This window comes from Chiroxiphia lanceolata, chromosome 12, assembly GCF_009829145.1.
Source record: "Chiroxiphia lanceolata isolate bChiLan1 chromosome 12, bChiLan1.pri, whole genome shotgun sequence".
Lineage (NCBI taxonomy): Eukaryota > Metazoa > Chordata > Aves > Passeriformes > Pipridae > Chiroxiphia > Chiroxiphia lanceolata.
The window spans coordinates 5,823,755-5,844,925 of NC_045648.1; the positions used below are offsets into that span (position 1 = coordinate 5,823,755).

Consider the following 21,171-nt stretch of genomic DNA (forward strand, 5'->3'; position numbering starts at 1 on the left):
GTCCAATATTTCCTCACCCACGACATCAAACATCCCTCTACCACCAGATGCAATCGGGTCAGGACTTTTCCTGCTTGGATCCTGGTTTGTAAAGCATCACCCCCCATCCTCGTCCTTGTAGGTTCACACTTTTCTTACACCAGAGATAAGCAAAGAGAAAATACTTCAACTTACAGGATTAAATAGGACATCCAGCTCCAAGTAAATTACTCCTTTTGAAGCACGTTCCAAGTCTTTATTCTTCAGTGTGTAACAACTTTGTTTACCGTTTCTAATCTATAGTTGGGGGGGGGAAGAAGAAAAAGCATCAATATTTTCCTGGCTGTAATTCACAATATAATTTAAAGACATTGCAAACAAATAAATAAATATAACTCAAGCACACACACACAAAAAAAAACCAACCTTCCTCAACCTCTGATAATATACTTGGAGCCTGAAACACAAAACGACTGTTGGATTAGAGACCTATAAAATTGCAGATTAAATCTCTTATGGTCCAACTTTAATTTACAGACCTTGTACTTTATAGTAGAGCAGTGCACGCAATAACCAGTCTGAAAATTCTGCCCTGGAAGCCAGTCAGTTGATGGGAAGTAATCAGCCTCCGTTATTACAGGTTTAAAATGGGATTTTTTTTCCAAAGTTCAGGAAAAGAGCCACTAACAACAACTTTACCTACCTATTGCACACTCCAGTACACGAAACCACTTCTTAATGCTTAGTTTATTGCAACGTTGTCAAATTATTACCCAGCAAACAAACGCAATCCAAAGAAATGAATCAGCTGAAGTAAAGCAAATGCTAATGTAACAAATGTTCAAAATTAACTAATTAGTGTAAGAGACTTCTCCCCCACCCCACCCCTGAATTTCAATACCATTTCTATGCTCTAATCCACCGGTTGGCCCTATCTCATTAAACATCTATTAAAAAAAAAAAACAACCAACGAAAAAAACCTCCCTCACCATTTTGTAAACTATTTGGCTCAAATCAAAAGCATTCTCTCTTCAAAAAGTGATGGCAGAAATGTATTTATTATACACAGTAGGATATGTATTGATTAAACATTTGGCTTTTTAGGAAGCAGAGCAGTTAATTCTAAACAGCAGTAACATAAAAAACTGCAGCTTACCAAAAAGCTACATTGAGGGACTGTAATGATCAAAGATTAAAGATAACAGAGGAAATTTGGGGGCATGAAATTGCAACCATATTTAAAACGGCTATTGCTGCTCTGGCATTTAGAAGAGGCACTCATATAAACCATGGCAGAAACAAGCAAGGTAAAAAAAAAGAAGGTATAATAGGAACCAAGTGATTCCACAAGACAAGGGAAAGGTCACTTTCTTTCCCAATGTTGCTCCATCCTTTCTATACTAAAGAGTTCAAAGGGTAGATGGGTTTTCTGGCTAAGGACTGAAAGGGAAGAGGGTTCTCACAAGGACCAATTTTGCATCCTCTGTGCTCTATGACCAGGAATTCCAGCCTTTTTCTATTTTCTCATCTGAAGCTTTACCAGTTTGGAGACCTACGTGGAATTTATTTCACCACAAGAGCACAAGGTTGGACCTGGTATCAAAGGATGATGCAGCTCCCAGGAAAGGGGCAGGTAAAAAAACTATTTTGCAGATCTGCAGCTTCAAAACAGAAATGCTGCTTAAAGATCAGCCCCTCTTCTAGGGCCAAATGGACTGGCACCAGAAGGTCCTTGGGGCAACTGCCACATACAGCATTGTCAACCCATCATAAAGGTTTCTGCTATTTCACCAGGTTTTTTTCTCTCCCTTCGAACAAGGACAAAAAATTAATTTGAAAAGTTACTGTAAGAAAACAATTATTTTTTTTTGAAATTGAATATTCTGCTCAATTTCCCAAATTAAATGAAAAATGGATTTACTGATGGTAAGGGCACCAAGCCAGAAGGATTTGGTTTGAGGTTTTTGAGGATGTCCCAGCAGCAGGTTTAGCCTGAGCTTTGATTCATGGACTCTCCTGAAACAAGAGAAAACTGTGTTCCCAGATTGTCTGCAGAGATGTAGATGCCCAATATGTATCACAATATCCTAATTCTGGATTCTCCATCGTTATTAATTGGGAGCTGAATTTCCCTGTATTTCAGTTACACATATGTTCATCACATTTTATCCTGCTAAACTAGGAGCAACAACTAGCGGGAAGTTCACTTCATATTCCTTGGGATATATTTCTTACATCTTCAAGAGCAAAACCACAAGGAAAGAGAAGTCATAGGCCACTAAATTGATAGAAAAATGAAAATAAATGTATCTGAGTATCTGAGTCTGATACTGTGGTATTCTGCACTCAAAAAATGCTTCTGACTTTTGGGAAAAGATTATTTCAAGAGCTGGAGCTGAATCAAACATTTTGGGTGTGTCTGCAGGTGTGTCTGCAGATCTAAAACAGTAAGTTTTAAATCAGAAGCAAATAACTTCCATCTTGGTCTGTATCTGGAAAAAATGGTTGCTCGTTTCTTGGGAATTATTTTTGTGTCATTATTTTTGTTGCTACTATTCTAAAATTGAACAGGGTAGAAAGTAATGCAGTGCAAATACAGTTTTACAGTCAGATTCATTTGGTATATTTAATTCTAAGTGTTTGAATTGTCTGCAAAAAGATGCACAATTATAACTCAGCCTAAGACTAAACAATCATACAGATATCCTAGCTTTTGACCTTCTTCAGAGAGAAAAAAGCACAAGAGAAAAGAATGACAGGCTATGAAATGGCCTCTCTCCATTGCATTTTCATTTGGATAAAAAGAAAAAAACACTGAAAAAGAAATCAAACAAAAGAAACTCTCACATTTTTGGCAATGTGCTAAAGGAGTGCGGTTCAACAAAAGGTACAGGGTAATTCTAACCCCCATGACTGCATGGAGATTAGATCGGTGGCATGTCTCAACTGTGCCCAGGCGAAATCATGCAAAATAGCTTTAAATACTCCACATTTTCATTGCATGCTGTTCTTGGGCCAGAGTTCAGATTTTGTTCAGCTTCTCCCTCAACCTCGAGAGGAAGACAAGTCATATTAATTTCACTCTGGATTTATTTCCTTCTCCTCTCTGGGTACTTTTTCCCAATCTCTGCTATTCACAAAGATCACTTAAACACTCTCTCCAGCCGTGGAAAAGTGAGCAGCCAGGGCTGGGTCCTAGGATGAACCTCAAATGTCAGAAAGATCAGGTTTCTTCTATCACCCGAACATCTTTTGCTACATACCTGATGATCTCACACGGATTTGACTCATGAATATTTCTGATAGCTGTGTCTAAAACAGGTTAGCCTTCCTAAGAATGTTAACACCTACTTAGGGGAAAAGGGAAGGAAAGGACTGTTCAAATTAAATGTGAAAATATCGGCAGGTAAGCACCTTAAACAGACATAATCGATATTATTCCTTTATTGACGATGCTTTATATTCTCACTGAATACTAATGCCTGCATCCTCTGGAAGCTTCTTAATATCATACAGCATACTGAGGCTCAACCACAAACCAAGACTGCCCTAACCCTGGGATTAACCTCAGGACAGTAGTGCCTATCCTACCAACATACTGCATTTTGCAAGGTCACAATCAGAAAAAATGGATTTTCATCCCATGGGAATTTCTGATACTTGGGACATTTTCCTCTTCTGAGTCAACACCGAAAGACAAAGCAATGTCCATATTTTCACAGAACAAACTGTATATTCTATATCACATCTCTTCTCCATACAGGACCATGCAAAGGAAATTACCAGCTGGAAGAACATCTAAAATTGTTTTTGCAATAAATATTTCGGTCTACAGAAGCACTTCAGGCAAAACATTGCCAGAAGTTGCCTCTAACTGAAGGAAACGTTCAGGTACCTGAGACCACCACACAGTCAAGGTCCAAAGTGCAGCGAGTTCCTTTCAAATGAATGAATATATTTGCTAAACTCTTCACACAGATGTCCCCAGTAAAACAAATGTGACTAAACACAGTATTGATGTAGCCAGCCAATGCTAAATCTATTAAGCAACAACCTTCTGACCGCTTGGGAATTTTAATGAAATAGCAAAAGCCAAGATTGATATGACACAAAACACGGAGCAGACAGGACCCTTACGCAGCAAAGCGTGTTTTTTCATTGCTCTTGTCTCAAAGAAATATGGTTTAGTGGCTTTTTTTTTTTACATTGATTTTAAGAAAACTTCACTCTGTATCCAGCTTTGATGCAGATTCAATGTCATATATTGATGACCTGACAGAAGAACGTTGGGTTAAACCTCTGTACATCAACACCCGTGACGTGTGGAAAGGGTAATGGCTACTCTCCAAGGGTAATTCATCTAAAGCATTTGGGACCTCTGATATTCCTGCTTGAGCTCATTGCTGATGCACAATGTCATCCCATTTGCCCTGCATAACATAAAGCTGTCTTGTAACAGACACACACCTACCCTTATCAAAGGACATATTTCCCCAGGAAAAGAGGAAAGCAAGCCACATATGTGATCCACCTGTACACGAACAAATAATGTTTTGTTTCTCTCCAGGCTTGCCATATATGTTGCACCAATTCTGTACAAAATGCCTGTTCATTCACCCCAGAAACCTTTGCCCCAAATGTGTCAGTTTCAGCAACCTTCCATGGGATCCAAAGTGGAATGGAGATTTGGGTTCTTGGCAGAGGATTCTTATCCAAAGACCAAACAGATATGGACTGAAAGCAGGCAGCCACACGAGGGCTTCCAGCCAGTCTGGGGAGGAGCTGAAAACCCTGGGAGTATAAGGATCCTAGGTGGTACCTGAGAAAACACTCCTGTTGATACCACTTCAGTGAGTGCATGGTCAGAGGAGAATCTAATTTCAGAAACAAGGTGCTGGTTTTTTTCTGGAAGAGATGTGGGGGGATTTTCTCAATTCCAAAAATCCTGGTCCATGATGAGGATAAAAGTCAGAACACACAACACACTTCACAGCTGCCTCTATTGCATAAAACACAGCAATTTCACTTTCTCAAACTCTAAGACTTTCTCCTGGAAAATACTGTGCACTTATGGTCAAGTGCTCAGTAACTGCAGTCATCGGGTGTCTGCTCTCTGAATCCAGGCCATGTTTTAGGTAATTAAGCTTCCAAAAGGCACACTATTTGTTTTCAGTGTATCATTGGCTACTGACCCTGACTGGCACTTGAAAATATTTCATAGACCTCTTCCTATTTGCTGAAAAAAGGGTGCAGCTGAGGACTACACTGATCTGATAATCCAGCAGATAAAAAACATTCCATTCTGTGATACAACTCTTTACTCAAAGGTCTTTCTACATGAGGATATTTGATATACTCTGCTTTCAAATTCATTGAAGCACACTATATGCTCCCATGTCTCTAATAACTTGCAGCCTTCTAGGAGATGGGAGTCTCTTGAAGCAAAAGAAGAAAGACAGACCCTCACAAAGAGACGCACGGTTGCTTTTACTAAGATCTAGGACACAAAGGAACACAGAGATAGAAAGGACTTCTTTGATAATTAGTTCAAGTCCCCCAGAACCTACAAAACTTCTAAACCTATCAAACTTCTTTCTTGAAGTAATAAAGTTTTTGCCCTACTTCTCCGTTCCCCAGGTTCTTCTTCAGTTTCTAGCACAAAAGCCTGCTCTGTTCAGTGATGTACATGGTCTTCTCTTTCACTCCCCAGGCTCCAAGATGGCAATCTCCCTCCCAGCCCAAAGGTTAAGCAAGACAGAGTCTACAGGTCACCTCTGACAAGACAGTGATCCATTTTGCTGAATACTCTGGCAGCACTAATCTGTGTCTTTTCCAGTTTAAATTCTGCCTTCTGTGAATGTGGCTGACCAGAGCTGTGTTTGAGACAGGTTGATCAACATGGAAAAGCTAAAGCTAAAATGCAAATAACTTTTCTCTCTCTCTCTCTCCCAAAATTCAGTGTAATGCTACGAAAATGTGTATTTATCCAATGCTACTTCATCATGTCTATCAGAAGAAAGTGAAGCTTGCAGCTTTATTCATCATTTGGCACCTTGAAACTCTTCTCATGCTGCCCAACTTTCTATTTTTCTTATTTGGTGCCTGCATAAGCCTTGATCACAGTCAAAGCATAAGTAATTTCATAATCCCTAAAGTTTTGTACAGTAAGATTATTTGGGTGTTAATGCGATGATGAAGGTGTACTTGTGTTTGTAAAATGCCAGTGTGGGACTACTGAACACATTTAACCCAAAATTCGTTGTCAAATTAATTAAACATTTCATATCCCTCCAACATATACTTTATTCAAGGCAATTTTTCATTAAGAAAAAAAATCTAGTCATCCATGAACAATTCCTGAAGTAAACTTACTTCATGTGCTGACAGCTCACAAGTCTAACTTTTGCAATTTTAACAAGAAAAAAATGGCAAATGCACATCTATTTTCAAAAGATAATTTAATGTCAGGCAAATGTCAGGCCTGATTACCTAGAGAAATTAAACCTACATGATTGTGAGGCTTCCTGGCGTTTTTAACTTTTGTTCTCTTTTAGTATATTTATCTAAATGGTTCAAAGGATACATTCAAACTTATAGTCAAAATGACAACATACACTGAAATTCCCATTTCAAGAAAAATAGCTTAGAAAATTACAGTTTTCTGTCTGAGCAGACCAAGTTAATAGGTGCAAAATGTTTTTAATCAGAAGCAGAGATGAGTATATTTACACTAGATTTGACTGAAATAGGAGGCAGAGAAGTTTGGATGGGAAGGAAGAAGATCGGTTGGCAAGGGAAAGCATAAACAATTTTTATTTTATTTTTTTTTTGTCTAAAACCTTGGACAAAAATACCCTACACCGAATAGTTTGGACATTACCACACACATGCACTCCCCTCCTCTGCCTTGTTACATGCTTCCTAAGGGATACTTGACAAATGCCTATAAAATCAACAGAAAATCCAAATCTAACATCTTCTCACTGTGAGCCCACACAGCCTGCTGCCGATCATGCAGACCATTTGGCAAGCACTGGATCTGCAGGAGAGCAGCTGCTCCAGCCACTCTCTTCCAGTAACATCAGAGATACGAGGACTTGGGGAAAAATTAACAAAGTGATCAAAAATGGAATAAAAGATGTTAAGAGGTTTTTTCCTCCCTGTAAACATCAAATCATCCTCCATGCCCAACTGACTCTAATATTGTTATAAAATAGGAGATATTGACAACTCAAGCCACTAAAACAGACGAACAAGCTAAAATATCCCCAAAAAGAACCTGCAGTCTGAGTCACGGAGGGAAGAACATTGCACAGAACACAACAGCCTGTGGGGCACCAACAGCTCAGTATTTACACCTTAGCTCCTATAGCTTAGGCTCTTTATATCCCCAAATTGCAAGAGTTCCCATTTCAAACTCCAGTGTGAACTCTAAAGGGCACGGGGTGGATGGAAACAAACACACTTTCTTGAAGAGATTCAGAAGTTACATTGCTTTTAATTCACATACACAAGAAATACACTTATTTAGACAAAATCAAAACAAAGTTGGAGCACATTGGCCTATTCCTTTACCACTATAAAGCATTCCTTAGGTTGGGATCATATCCTCTAAGTCAGTTCAAGAGTTTTCTGGGCAGTTCATTATTTATTTGGAAACATCAAATATTTGCAGTTCCCCCCTCTGATCTTGACTGGTCCCTCACCTAAACTATGCTGGCGCTGTCGGGTTTATATGGCCTGCCTTGATCAAATGGGACCTCTGGTTTCCCTCTAGAAATCTCCCATTTCTCCAGTCTCTGCTAGGATAGAGTCCCACTAACCTGCCATTGCCTTTCCTACAGCAGCCCGCCTCTAAAACTCAAAGACAAATTCTTGCCTTAACCCTGAAAGATGTGTGCCAGCCTTTCTGCGGGGATGAATATGCTTTCACAGGGATGTTTCAAAACAATACTGCAATTTTGTACTCTGTATCACTCAGGATCCACCATCTGCCTATTTGAGAGTGCTATTACCCACAGTATCACACTGTGCATTACTGAAAGCATCTCACCACTGCCTGTATCACTGGAATCATGTCACATATTGCAAGCATAAATGTCATCACAGAATATCCTGAGCTGAAAGGGACTCGTAAGGATCACTGAGTCCAACTCCTGGCCCTGCACAGGACAACCCCAAGAATCACACCATGATGTTTGTACAACAAATCACCACCACAAATGTTTGTACAGGGCTCAACGCAGTACTCACTGTGCAAATACCTGTCACATCCTCTCCTCTGTAAAGGGAACCTACTGCAAAGCATCTCTGCCTCAAAACTCGTGGAAACCCCCGTGCCTACAGTTAAACGTGTTTACACAACTTGACTAATATGACACAAGAGTCCCATGATGTTTCAAGCCTCGTCTACTAATTGATTTAATAAGTCACAGCATAGAAAGTTCTTCCTAAATGTTACTGTAAAAACTACCAGAATCTTCTGTGACACTGCACATACACATGGAGCTGTTTACATCCTCTTGATCTGGTTTACTTATTATTATTACCAGCTTTGTTTCAAAATTAAATCAGTCTTACCAAACACAAAGCTGCTTTCGCCTCGTTTCTCTATTAAAGTCTTTTAATGACCCTTTCATGTTCCACTCTCTTTAGCCTGGCCTTTTTTGGCTGTTTCTGAAAAAAGCTTCAACTCTCCTTAATCTCCAGAGCAACCACTTTCCCATGAGCTCTCTTTGTTTCCAGTTTTGATTTTATACTCCCATGGTAGCGCTCACTCCTCACATATTTGTTTACAGAACAAAAGCCACCAGTCTTTAAAAGCACTATGGAGTGGAAAACACCCCTTTTAGGTAATTTTATTCAGCTGTGCCAATAACAACAGCTATCTCTAGTCAATCCTACTGTGATGTGCAATTACTTCCATGGAGTAAAAAGAAGCAAGACGGAACAAAGACATGCTTAAAATGTTACCTTCAGAGGACGATGTGGAAACATACAGAACAACTCAATTATGTTTTCAGACCTACATGGCTTATAGTGCTGATGAAGTACAGACATTTCTGCAATTTTCTTCCCAATCAAACAAATTTGTACTAAAATGGGCTGACAATGCTCGTTACACTAAGGAGAACTATAAACACTGCCAACTAAGGCATGTACAGATCACAAAACCTGTTTATCTCTAAAACTGTGTTGCTTTGTGCCATGGGGAAAAGACATGCAACTTGTCCCCAGCAAATCCATCAATGTTTGAATGATACATGTGGTAAAGGTAACTTACAGACAGCAAAGGGATGGCAACTTTTCCAAGAAAATCAGGGGGTTTATCTCCATCTTCATCAAACACTGTCACTTCCAGAACATCATGAATATCCTTAATAGGGCTGCAACAGAAAAGTACAGACACACAAAAAAATAATGTACACGCACACAGTTTCCTCCACAAAGATCTGAGAATTCTGTTTTACTAATTAAGTTTGTATTACCTTGGAGTATAAAACCAGAATTTAATTAAATTCCCCCCAAAATGAATCAAATTATGGGTATTTCCCAAGCTTTCCCCTCATGTTTCAGTCCCATAACTAAGTGGAAACACTAGCAGACAGTGACATTTTCTGTGTTTATTGGCAATGCTATCAATGCAAAACTCAGCTCTCTAACAGAGAAAGCTGGTGAGTGGGAGAGGTCAAGGGATGAATTCAAAACCAGGCTTCAGTGCATTAAAACTGCACAGTGACACACACAGATAAGTGTGTTGCAGAAAGTCTAAATATGATGGGAAAGGCTTTCTGGGGGCTTTGAATGCTCCAGATGAAATGGACTCACCACACAAAACAATTCACACTGCTCCAAAATCAATCTAAAATATCAATAGCTTTTAAGGTGTTTAATTCATTTTTTTTTTTTAAATGGACAAAAATCTAAGGAGAGATGGGAGTGACTCACTACCTCTGCAATTTTGGTGCTTGGATTATCCATGCAACATCAGTAAGAAAGTTAGAGATAGTCTGTACATGACATTCCTGAGACTCACAGGAAGTACAGACACAAACCTTCTTTTTTAATAAAATAAATTTGGAATCTTATTGGATTTATTTTGCTGGCTGAACATCCAACAAGCCTCATCTGCTGGCACAATCTCAGAAAAAACACTGATGAGAGGAAGCTTCTTGAAAATAAAGTTAGAGAACGGACTCCAAGAGACAATCTCTCAGCTGCACCCAGGAATTAAACAGAAACACAGCAAGGTATTTCTATAAAACAAATCAGATACTTTTTACTGTGTTCTCATCCAGCCTAATATTTATGAATGTTGCTTTTGCAAGAAGCTCATCATTCTCAAACTGTTCTTCCAGTGGACAGATGCAAATGTCACAAATGCTCCATCGCCAGCCCTTGTGGTTGCTTTCCTTGCACAAACTGCAACAGTCTTGGAAATGTATATCTCATTCACTTATTCACAAAAATCTTTGTCAGCATAAAGTAAAGATTAAAAAATTCTGCTGATTTAAAGCAATACCTAAATTATAACTTTTTTTATTAATAAAGTCACCAAAAGAAAAAAGAATACTTTGATTTCCATAAAAAATTATGCTTCTAATTTGAAGTGTGTTTGACGAGTTTAAATTCAGAAGATTTACCAAAACCAACATGAGCTCTAATTTTCTGCTTACTTCAAATTCAACAAGGATTCTACCAAGGTTCAATGAAACATATTTTATTTTAATATACGGAAAATGTAGGCGTGAGTATCTGCTCTCAGCTTTCTGCTACATTATCTCTTGGATCCAGCTATGACTCCATTATGTCTACTCATGATTCTTCCTATAAATATCACAGTAATTTTTCTTTTAATGACTTCTATTAATAAACTCCATGCAAGAACTAGTAAAAGGCAAAAGGCTTTAATTAAGTTATATTTGAGATTTCTCCAACATCCTCTCTGACTGCGAAAAAAATGACATATCTTAAACTTGACCTTTGTATTTTCCCAAAGTCAATAGCTTTTCTAGTTAAGCTGCTAACTGCAGTTGCAGCATGGTTTCAAAAGCAATCCACTTACAATGTGAAAACTTTGTTCCACTCTGGATTGAGGTTCTTGTAAACAGTGTGTGTTTGAAGCATGTCATTTCCCAGCTCTAATACACAGAAAGGATCACTTTTGCCTAGGAGAAGATCAGATAGGTAAAAAAAAAAAAAGAGAGAGAGAAGAAAAATTATGTGGAACCGTTCTGGTATTTGGCATGCAGAGTCTTTCTTTGCAGTAGGGCTGAGGAAGTGATTGGTCAAATAAAATTAGAGTCATTAAGACAACTGCAAAGTGCCTCCTTCTGCTGGAAGGACTTGCTAAATAAACAGTATCTCTGATTCACCCCCAGGTCCAGAAACTCTAACACTTACCTTGTAACTCATTCAGGGGGCTTCATTCTAACACCTGAAATCTGAGACTTAAACTGAATCATCTCTAAGTCTTTATAGTAAGAAAAATCTGTTCATGCTGACAATTACTCAGATGACATTATGAAAGCAGTACCATCATTCTGAGCCAGGGAATCATCAGTGCTGCAGTTACAATCTCTTGTTTTATCCTCTCCTTAGGGCTTGTGGTCTCCTTCGGCTGATTACAAGATTAAGTATCCACACCATGAGAAAAAAAGCAGGACAACGACTGAATCAGCAGCATTTCTTCAATTAGTTCCATGTGAGCAAGTCCTTGAAGCTATGAAGACTCCACACCGTGCCACAGTTTAAACAGAACCCAACATCAAGTGGAGAATCCATGCATGAACCAGGTATCACACTTACAGCAAACAAACAGAGTAAACCTCCCCAAAACAACAAAAAAACCCAACCTCCTCTCAAAAGAAGGATCTCAACATGGAACCTACTATGGTCAGGACACGTTTGCTAATGTATTTTTTGATAGCTCACATTACATGAATCTGTAGCTTTCCCAACTTATTGCAGCTCAGCAGTTTCCATGATGAACACAGTGCCCCTTATCAGCATGTCTGGCTCAGTATCAGACTTAATCTCATCTCCAGTGTTCATGTACAACTCAGCCACAAACATCCCAGCCTAACTTCTATGTAGGCAACTAAATATGCCAGCAATGCAGGGATTTAGACAGCAGACAAACAAGATATTTAAGCAAAAGCTGTCTTTTCCTTAATCCTTATTTTTGGTATTATTAATGCAGAGTTCTTAAGGGTCTTACTCTGAGAAGTTTAAAAACTAAACAGGAATCTTTTCAGTATGTAAACAGTGGGTATTAACTAGTCAATACTGGTAAAGTTTAAAGACCATGTGTATCACTGGAATCTATTTGTCTTCTTTTCAGCTTACGTGCCCATTCCCTGATAAGTGTGGAAAACGCATGTAGCCTTTCAGAGAAACTGCTTGAAATGCAAACTAGTATATGCCAAAAACAATCCCACTGTATAATTTGGTATTCTGAATGTTATTTTTTGGTCAGTGAGCAAATTCAGTGTTTGAGAAGAACTCTCATGCGTACACAGAAAACATCCAACAAAGCAGAAAAAGTCATTTCCACGTCAACAAAACTATTATCTAGGAACATAAAAGTATGGAAGGCTCAAATTGGGCTAGCTGTGGCTGAAGAGCTTCTACATGTATGATACAGCTGTGTGGGAAGTAGCCTGACGTTTATGAACAGTGAAATATGGATTTTCAAAACACTGCTCAAAACCAAAGCAGATACTCTGTGTTTTCTAATTGCTATTATTATAGCAGGCTGAAAACTTGCAATTAAAATCTATTAAAATCTATAATGCAAGCAACTGACAACAGAAATCCCAATCACACCAAAATCCAATCTTTACCATGGGAATAAGGTACAAGGTGGCATTACACTCATCATCACATGACTGGTCTGCAGAAGTTCATGGACATAAGATTATGGGACAGGACAGGGAGGGGAGCACTGCTCACACTGCTCCTCCATTAACCCTTGAAATCTTTGTACCTCTGACTGTCTCTGCCATTTTCCCTTTATCAGATTTTTAGCTGGACTTTGAATTTACTTTTATCAATAACAATAAATCTGAGCAGTCTCCTTGGCAGTGCAGGAAATATGGCACTGCTCTAGGAGGGCTCTATTATGGAAGCCCATAATTGCTGCACTAATCATTTATGAATGGCTCAGAACAGATAATTAATCTTTATGTCTCTCATTTCACGATCAGAAATTATGCTATTTTTACCTAAAATGGCTGCATCCTTTTGCAATTTGGTGGGTCTATTACAGCATAATACTAGGATATTTTCAGCACTGCCATTGAAAAACAATTTGTCATTTGCTTCATGAATCAGGCTCAAAGCCTGGGTTATTTTGAATATAATGACAGACTGAGTAACCTTTTACTTAAGCAGAATTTCATTCTGTGCTATGCACAAGGAATGTGTGTCACATACTCCGTATGAAAAGTCTTTGAATTGCAGAATCAAGAACCTGCGTGTCTCTTCCAATGTTCATTATCCACCCACATGCTCCTGTTTAAGTACTGAGGGAAAGGGGGCCAAATCCATCACTGATGAAACTGCTTTAGCATCAGCAAAGTTTTCCAAAGGGTAAATAACCTTCCGGGCTCAGCTCTTTCCATGAACACTGGCTATATTAAAATCTCATATATTTGTAGATAGCCCCAGCCTTGCCATGTGCCAAAGGTTCTGCTTTGCTGTGCTACACTTATTAAATTAGTCAGTAAGGTGCAGTTACACTACTAATATATGGACATACACATTATGTCAATTTAGAAATGGGTTTCTTTGCAAGTTTCCTTTCATTATTGGCAGGTTTTCTGTTTGTTTTCAAATTAAGTTCTTCAGTTCCTCAAAGTACTGCTCTCTACAGTAACCTTCTTTTTCCACTTCAGGATTAAGTAGTGAATTGAAAATAGCACTGACATAGTACCATGATTAATTGCAGGCTTTCTGCTTTGCTCCTTATTTTAGGAGCAACATTCTCTTATGTAACAATTCCTTCACAAATACAACGGAATGGGGTAAGAGTGTTTTTTTTCTAGCATCTTTCCTGCCTTTATCAACAAGTTATCTTAAAAAAATGACTATGTCAGCAAATACACAACACACAATGCTGTGTCTGTGAATTATGAGCTGCTGCGAGATACAGAGGGGAATTAAAAGGTCTCCAGAATCCTGGAGAAGTTGCTAATAAAAATAATAATATCCAGGCAGCCACTACAGAGAAGTATCAATCCCCTAGACCTTCCCTGGAGGGACAATATAAAGTTGTGGTTTTAAAAGGTGTTAGTGTCCATTGCTGTCAGGACCAGTCACAAGTTGAGGTACAGCTCAATGGAAAATCCATCCTTTTTGTGGAGTAAGAGCACCACAGGGGTCATTCCAAATTGAAGCCTCATATAAGCTGTGAGAGAAACCATCACACTCACACCCCCACTGCTGACAAGCTTTCTTTTTCAGGTGACAGCCTGCAGCATCACCCAAACCCACACACCCAGCACCATGTCAGACACCCCCAAAATCTTTCAGTTTTGCTCCAAACTCACAAGACACCTGATAAAAGATGGAGAGGCTTTGCTTTGCAGGTGCTTTGCAGGCACCATCACTTTATATTAACACTTATTTTACATATTCCTGCTGGAAAAAACACTTAGCATGATGTGCTGTTGTAAAGGTATCTGTCATATTGCTCAGATCTAAAGGGAAATTAAGATCTCCATCCACTGGACCTTCCCACATACTTTTGGCATTCAAAATCAATTGGTATCTCAGTTCCCCAAGGCAGATTTCACAGCTGGAGAAATGATGGGAAGATTTACTTTTCCTTGATCCACTGACAGTACTGCACAAAATCTAACAATCACTTGCAATATATTATAACATCATATGATGCAAAACAGAAACAAAATACCTGAAAAATCTGCTGCCAACAGGTCCACTGCCTTTAAAACTTTGACTTGTAAGAAGCCAATGTCCTTTATGTCCCGAAAGGAATTCTTTATACACTGCTAGGAGGAAAGTATAAAGACATATTTTGTTTGCAATTCAGTAAGAAACAGAAACTATTGAACTACTAAATAACTTATCACAGAAACAATTAGGCTGGAAATAAGCTCTGAGATCACTGAGTCCAACCATTAACACAGCAGTGCCAAGCCCACCACTAAACCACATCTACACATCTTCTAAATACCTCCAGCACTGATGACTAAACCACTTCCCTGGGCAGCCTGTTCCAACGCCTGACAATCCTTTTGGTGAAGAAATGTTTCCTAATATCCAATTTGAACCTCTCCTGGCACACTGAGATACACTTACTCCTTCTTGGCCAGCTTTTGAGGACGTGGAAGCCATCATATAGCTTTATCTTCCAACAGCTGAAAGCCCAGAAAATAACCTCCCCAAAGGAGGAAATGAAGCTAAGTATATTATGATCTCTTAATGATATTCAGTGTCTCATTCTGCATGATAATCTCTTAATACAATTCAAATTTGCAAAGAATAGCATTAGTTTAAAACTCAACAAATACAAACAGCCAAACTGCTTGGGTCTATCTGCTCTGCCCATCTCCTTGTCATTCTAAATGTAATAACTCTACCACATAACAGTTTTCTTTGGTAGGAGACATGTTATTATGACTGGAGAATTTATTTTTTTCCTGCAATTTTGGCTACTTTCAAAACTAAAGGAGAGAAAAAAAAACAAACAACAAAAAAAAACCCACACAAACTCACATAACGTTGAGAAATCTGTTGCCGTTCGCTGGGGTCTCCCAAAGGACAGACACACAGATCAGAGATAGATACTCCTGTACATGGGGCAACAGCAATCAGCATTAGCAGGGACCCTGGATGTTTTTCCAGAGGCAGCTCTAGGCGATTGGTCTGCTTCATGGGCAGGGCAGTAATGTCAACTTGGCACCTAGAACAACATTGTCAAGGGTTAACAAGAAAAAGGAGATGGGGAAAAAAAAAAATTATGAAGTAACATTTATATTGATTTTAGTAGCAAGCAGGCATCAAAACTTATTGCTTGTTCAGGATAAAAAGAATGCAAAAAACATCCCAAAATTAAAATTGGGATTAGCCAATTTCTGTCTTAAAATTAGCCAATTTCTGTCTCACTGTCAAGTTTTGCTTTCTGGTCTGTCTACTGGTAAGGAGAGGCAAGAGGTATGGGCTGCAAGTACAGGAGGAAACCTTAACTCTGGCCTGCCTCACTTCCCCTCTGAAATCCCCCAGTGTTTTGTGATGGATTCGAAACACAATTTTATTTCACCTGGGGGAAAAGAAAAGGGGCAAACGCAAAATTTAAAACATTAGCCTAAAATAGATTAGTTTCTTTAAAGTCACATTCTCCATTTTATGCTACATTATACTGTATGCCCCAATCTCTTTTACAAGCCTTACCAGAGCTACATTTTCAGTGTACTATTTCCCAAAGGGAAGGATTGCCTTAAAAGTCCTCCCCCCCCACTCCCTGCACATAATATGTATCATTAACCTGATACTTCCCCCAAAAATAAAAATAAGGACGATAAAGGAAAAACATTCATAAAGAGACAATAATAGAAGATGAGTATGGGCTAAAGCAGAGAGATCACTAGGCAGCCAGTTACACACGAAGGGAGCGGTTAAACCCAACAAAAAGCCTTATCACTTGGCTCGGCTAAATGCCTTCTATTTAGAAGTCCAGTAAATGGAGTGGAACTTTTTTGAACCTCTGTGGGGCCTGACTTTTAAGGACGGGCTGAACAAAAGTTACAGATGAAAAAGGAAAAAAAAAAAAAAAAAAAAGAAAAAATTAGGAAGGAGGGAGTTCGTTGCCACAGTGCAAGAGGAGTCACATTTCTCAAAGCGACGGCAAGCGGATGATGGAGAGCAAGAGCTTTTGCTCCGCTTAATGCCTGCCGACAAGTTTTTATTTAAACTAAACTTGTTAAGGTGTTGTCTTAATAGGCTAAAATTCCACAGGGCTCCCCCAGGTGGGTTTCTTCTGGGTAAATGGTGCATGTAGTGTTCCTGATTGATCCCATTCCAGTAGTAGAGCTGGAGCAGTTTATACCCATCTGCTATAAATTGCATGCTTTCCGCTTCTTAACAGCCTATTTTCTGTGAATGCTAAAGGGGGTGAAAAAAAAAAAAATCTCAAACCATTTCAGCCTGAAAACCCAAGAAACAGTGTTATGAAGTAAAAGCCATTGCTCTGATGAGTTTGAAAGTCATCCAGTAGCACCGTGTATTAAAACATGACTCTTTAAGCTTCCTCTGACCACAATCAACAGGAATGACTTTGCCTTAAGTGTGCTCTTTGCTGTACACTGCACTGGATGTACAACAGGTTTCAAGTTTACTCTTATTAACTGCTTTCAAGTGCTTTGAAAGAGAAAGAAAATAAACCAGGCAGAGTACCAAGACGGCTCGGCGCGTAGGCTGCCTCTCAACACCATTTCCAAGTGTGAGAGGTTGCGTTTTAAACTCATTGCTACGCCTAGACTCCTCAGAAAGATATGACAGGAAAAGTTACAGCAGAAAGGAAAACAAAACAACAACAAAGAGAGAGAAAAAGACCTTATTTTTATTTGAGAAAAAGACCTTATCACTTCCCCAGTGGAGGTCAACATCACCTTGGCTGCATTAACACCATTGCACCTCAGATCACAGCAGTTTCACTCATACTTTGGGTATCAGTACAAAAAGGGGAATGTATCATTATCTTGGGGTTTAGTTTTATTTTTTTTTTTCAGATGAAGAAACTGAAGGAAGGAGAGGGGAAATCTCAAGGTCTCCCAGCTGGTCTGTGGTTCAGCTGGCAATAGAGGCCATGTCTCCCACGTCAGCATTTCATACACCACCCACTCAACACAGTCCACAACTGGGAAAAGCTGCAATTGTTTTTTATGTTAAAAACTTTCCATGGGGTAAGAGAGAAAAGACAACTTGTTCAGAAAATGGTGCATCTCCTACCAATAGATAACCTCAGAAATCTCTCATATCTCAAAGGCAAAGTTAAATATAATTCTAGCTTGTTTTGGCATATTGGAGTTGTTTCTCTTAGTAAAAGAATTTGAATAGCCAAAGTTCAAAGAAAAGATGGAGTATAAGGATGTGGGGGTAGGAGGGATGCACATGTGGAGGGGAGAACAGCAGGAGATGGTGTATAAGCATTTCTTCCTCAAATGATGTCCGATTTCTGTGCAAACCAACGTCCTTAAAACATCTGTGTTCATTCAAGGTGAGAGAAAGCAAAATTCATTCTGTATTTTCTTGTGAGGAACTGAAAATCCACATCTGCACTTGCAAATGGCAAAAGGTTTAAGAAAAAAAAAAGAATCTGTTTCATTTAGGTTATACAACATAATTGATCAGACTGAAAAGAATGCAGCTTGGTAAAACAATTAGACACTCAATTTACTCTATAAATTCAGCAGTTTCCACACAAATGCCTCTACACTATTAAAACAACTCTAATGGTTTCCAAACTGCTTCCCTCATCCTCCCGAAACAGAAACTATTCCTTTCCTTCTCTCTCAGCTTTCTATCTGCAAGACCTTATTACAGATAATTATTTCAGAGGAAAGTGGTAAGAGACTATCATGATAGGCACAGAATAAAACTAATGGAGGTAATCTACTTTTTGCTTAAAGGTTGTCTGATCTGAATGCAAAGGGCAAAACTTTCAGATTATTTGTATTTTACGTGATGCAAATGATCTCCCAAGTTAAATTCTCAACACAGTAATCCTATTTCAGAATAGAATAGCTCTACTTGTGGTCATCTTTTGCTACATTACATATTAAATTCAGGTATAATCTTTCACACACGTGGCTGTATGTAAGATCTGTAGGGGATGCAGTTATGTAAGTTGAGTGCATTGTGCACACAAATGTAGCACCTTTTCTTTTTTTTAAACCACGATTAATTAAATGCTTTCCTTCGTCCTCTTGATCAATATTGAGGTCTGCACCTCTACATTAACCCCTAGTCCTGTAGGGGATTACACCACAGCTTTAGTTTTCATTTAAAGCTATTCTTTTGACTTACAGCCCTCATCTGTAGCTACTTTCTCCCCCCTTTTTTATTCATTTTGCAGAGAAATATTACTTGAGAACACTACACAGTACATTTGGGAATCAAATGTTAAAATTTCACTAAAAGGTGCTGAGCTTAGCCTCTTACTAGCCCCTGCACAATTCTTGAGAACCCTTCACAAAAGAGGTCAGAATCATTACCACAGGGTCCAGCAAGATGCATCTATGATTAACATTTGAAGAGGAATTTCAAATGCCACAGGTGTCAGGGAGACAATTCATAAGGTCTTATTCTGACTCATTCTACAGATAAATTTTTGTTGTCTGATTCATCCTGTAACCTGGTGAAATTTAAATTAAAGGTTTGGATACAGTCATAGTAGATTTCACTGTTCCATCCCAACATCAAGGCCTTTAAAATAAGGTTTGTTTCTTGTTGCAAAGACACAGTTTCCTGGAGGCATTCATCACAAAGATATTGGATGCACTCCAGTTTCAGAGCTCATGATCTTAAGTCTAGCAGTTTTTGTAAAATCTCTTCCTTGAGGTAAATATGTGAAGGAAAACCCTTCAACATTCCGCAGCATCTCTTTTTTAAAACATATTCCTTAGTGCAGAAACACTCTCTAAAACCCTGGCATAAACAATTTAACTCTGCCTGGACAAATTCTGCACCCGTTAACACCTTTGTTTATTAATATACATTAACATTGTCTCCTGTTTATAGCATGCCTCTTATCCCAAAGGACACAAAAAGCACTCAATAAATGTTACTAACAGTCTTGTGCAGACTAAATAAAGGGATTATTTCATCCAGCACCAAAATGCAGCCACTCCTCAGTGTCAGACCCTGCAGATGAACCACTCAAAGGCTGCAGGATTTTAAGCAAGGAAGAGCAATTGGACCCAGCTGAAAATCTAAGGAGACTGCAGGTAGGTCGAATGTAATAATTTAGCTTGTGATGTGCACTGACAGTGAGGGTTTGTTTTGTGATAGAAGAGTGGCATGAAATGTTTCCTCACTAATTCAGCAGCAGACAAACGCCCCAGGTGTTAGTGTTTAGCACCAGAGGTGCAAGGCATTCCTTATTCTACATGTTCCATAGTCTCCACAGACACTTCAGGTCCTATTTCAGGAATAATATTTTTACCTTGAAATCAAATTATGCCTCGGAGAAGAGACCTGTTCTAGGGTTGTAAGGCATCCATCCTACATAAAATCCTGGGTTTAAAGGAACTCATAGGAGTCTTTAAGCCACAAAAGTTCTGCAGCCTGGATTAACAGATTTGACTCCACTTTGAGCATCTCCAACTTCATTTGAATATTAAAAATATACATATATTTAAAGGTCTAACCATCACAGTTCTAGGCTGAACAGGCTGGAGGGGAGTATAACAAATTCTAACTCTATTCACAAATTGACCACAAAATTATTAATTCAGATCCAGAAAATTTTGCCTTTTACTTAAAACCATTCAAATTATTTGAGGGCAGTTGGCTGTACTGGCATGTGCTATGACTGAATATAACCCACAAACATTTTACTAAAGAATCTTTCTTACAATGATGTTGTGAAATCCAGAAATCTCAAAACTCAACTTGGAAATCATGGAGACAATAAACATGGCACCTCATAATGCTGTTTTTCCAATAGAATCCTTTTCCAGATTAGACGGTATTTGAACCCTTCATAAAATATTATTTATTGGGTGTCAAAAGTTTCTACACAGTCAAAAAAAGACTTCTTATTATGCATTTGGTGTTTACCTATTCTTGCAATTGCTTTTCAAAAACTAGTATATTTTCTTTACTGTTTTGATGCTACAGCCAATTTACTGTGCTTAAAACAAGAAAAGCAAAATTTTTCTCTTCACACAGACATCAAAAATAACTTTCAACATAGAATCATAGAATTGTTTGGGTTGGAAAGGATTTTAAAGATCATCTTGTTCCAACCTCTTGCCACAGGCTGGGGCACCTTCTTCTAGACCAGATTGCTCAGGGCCCCATCCAATCTGGTCTTGAATACTTCCAGGGATTTACCCTGGAAGATTTACCTTTACTTTAAGGTAAATCTGCCACACAGACTTCACCAATCCTAAACAGAATAAGCATTTTGCTGATAGTTTTTGCCACACTAAACATCACCTGCC

General features: G+C 38.7%; 1 protein-coding gene across 2 annotated transcripts in view; it reads right to left on the minus strand.

Annotated features, from left to right (window-relative positions):
* Positions 1-21,171, minus strand: part of MCTP2 (multiple C2 and transmembrane domain containing 2) — a 119,731-nt gene that overhangs the window by 47,935 nt on the left and 50,625 nt on the right. Inside the window, exons 12-16 of one of the 2 annotated variants that reach the window (XM_032700625.1) lie at positions 15,722-15,908; positions 14,898-14,991; positions 11,046-11,148; positions 9,264-9,366; positions 175-276 (exon numbers count right to left, since the gene is read on the minus strand). In XM_032700625.1, the coding sequence (XP_032556516.1) occupies positions 175-276; positions 9,264-9,366; positions 11,046-11,148; positions 14,898-14,991; positions 15,722-15,908 (589 nt within the window). Of the gene's footprint in view, positions 1-174; positions 277-9,263; positions 9,367-11,045; positions 11,149-14,897; positions 14,995-15,721; positions 15,909-21,171 lie in introns of both variants that reach the window. The other variant, XM_032700624.1, reaches the window with a different exon arrangement.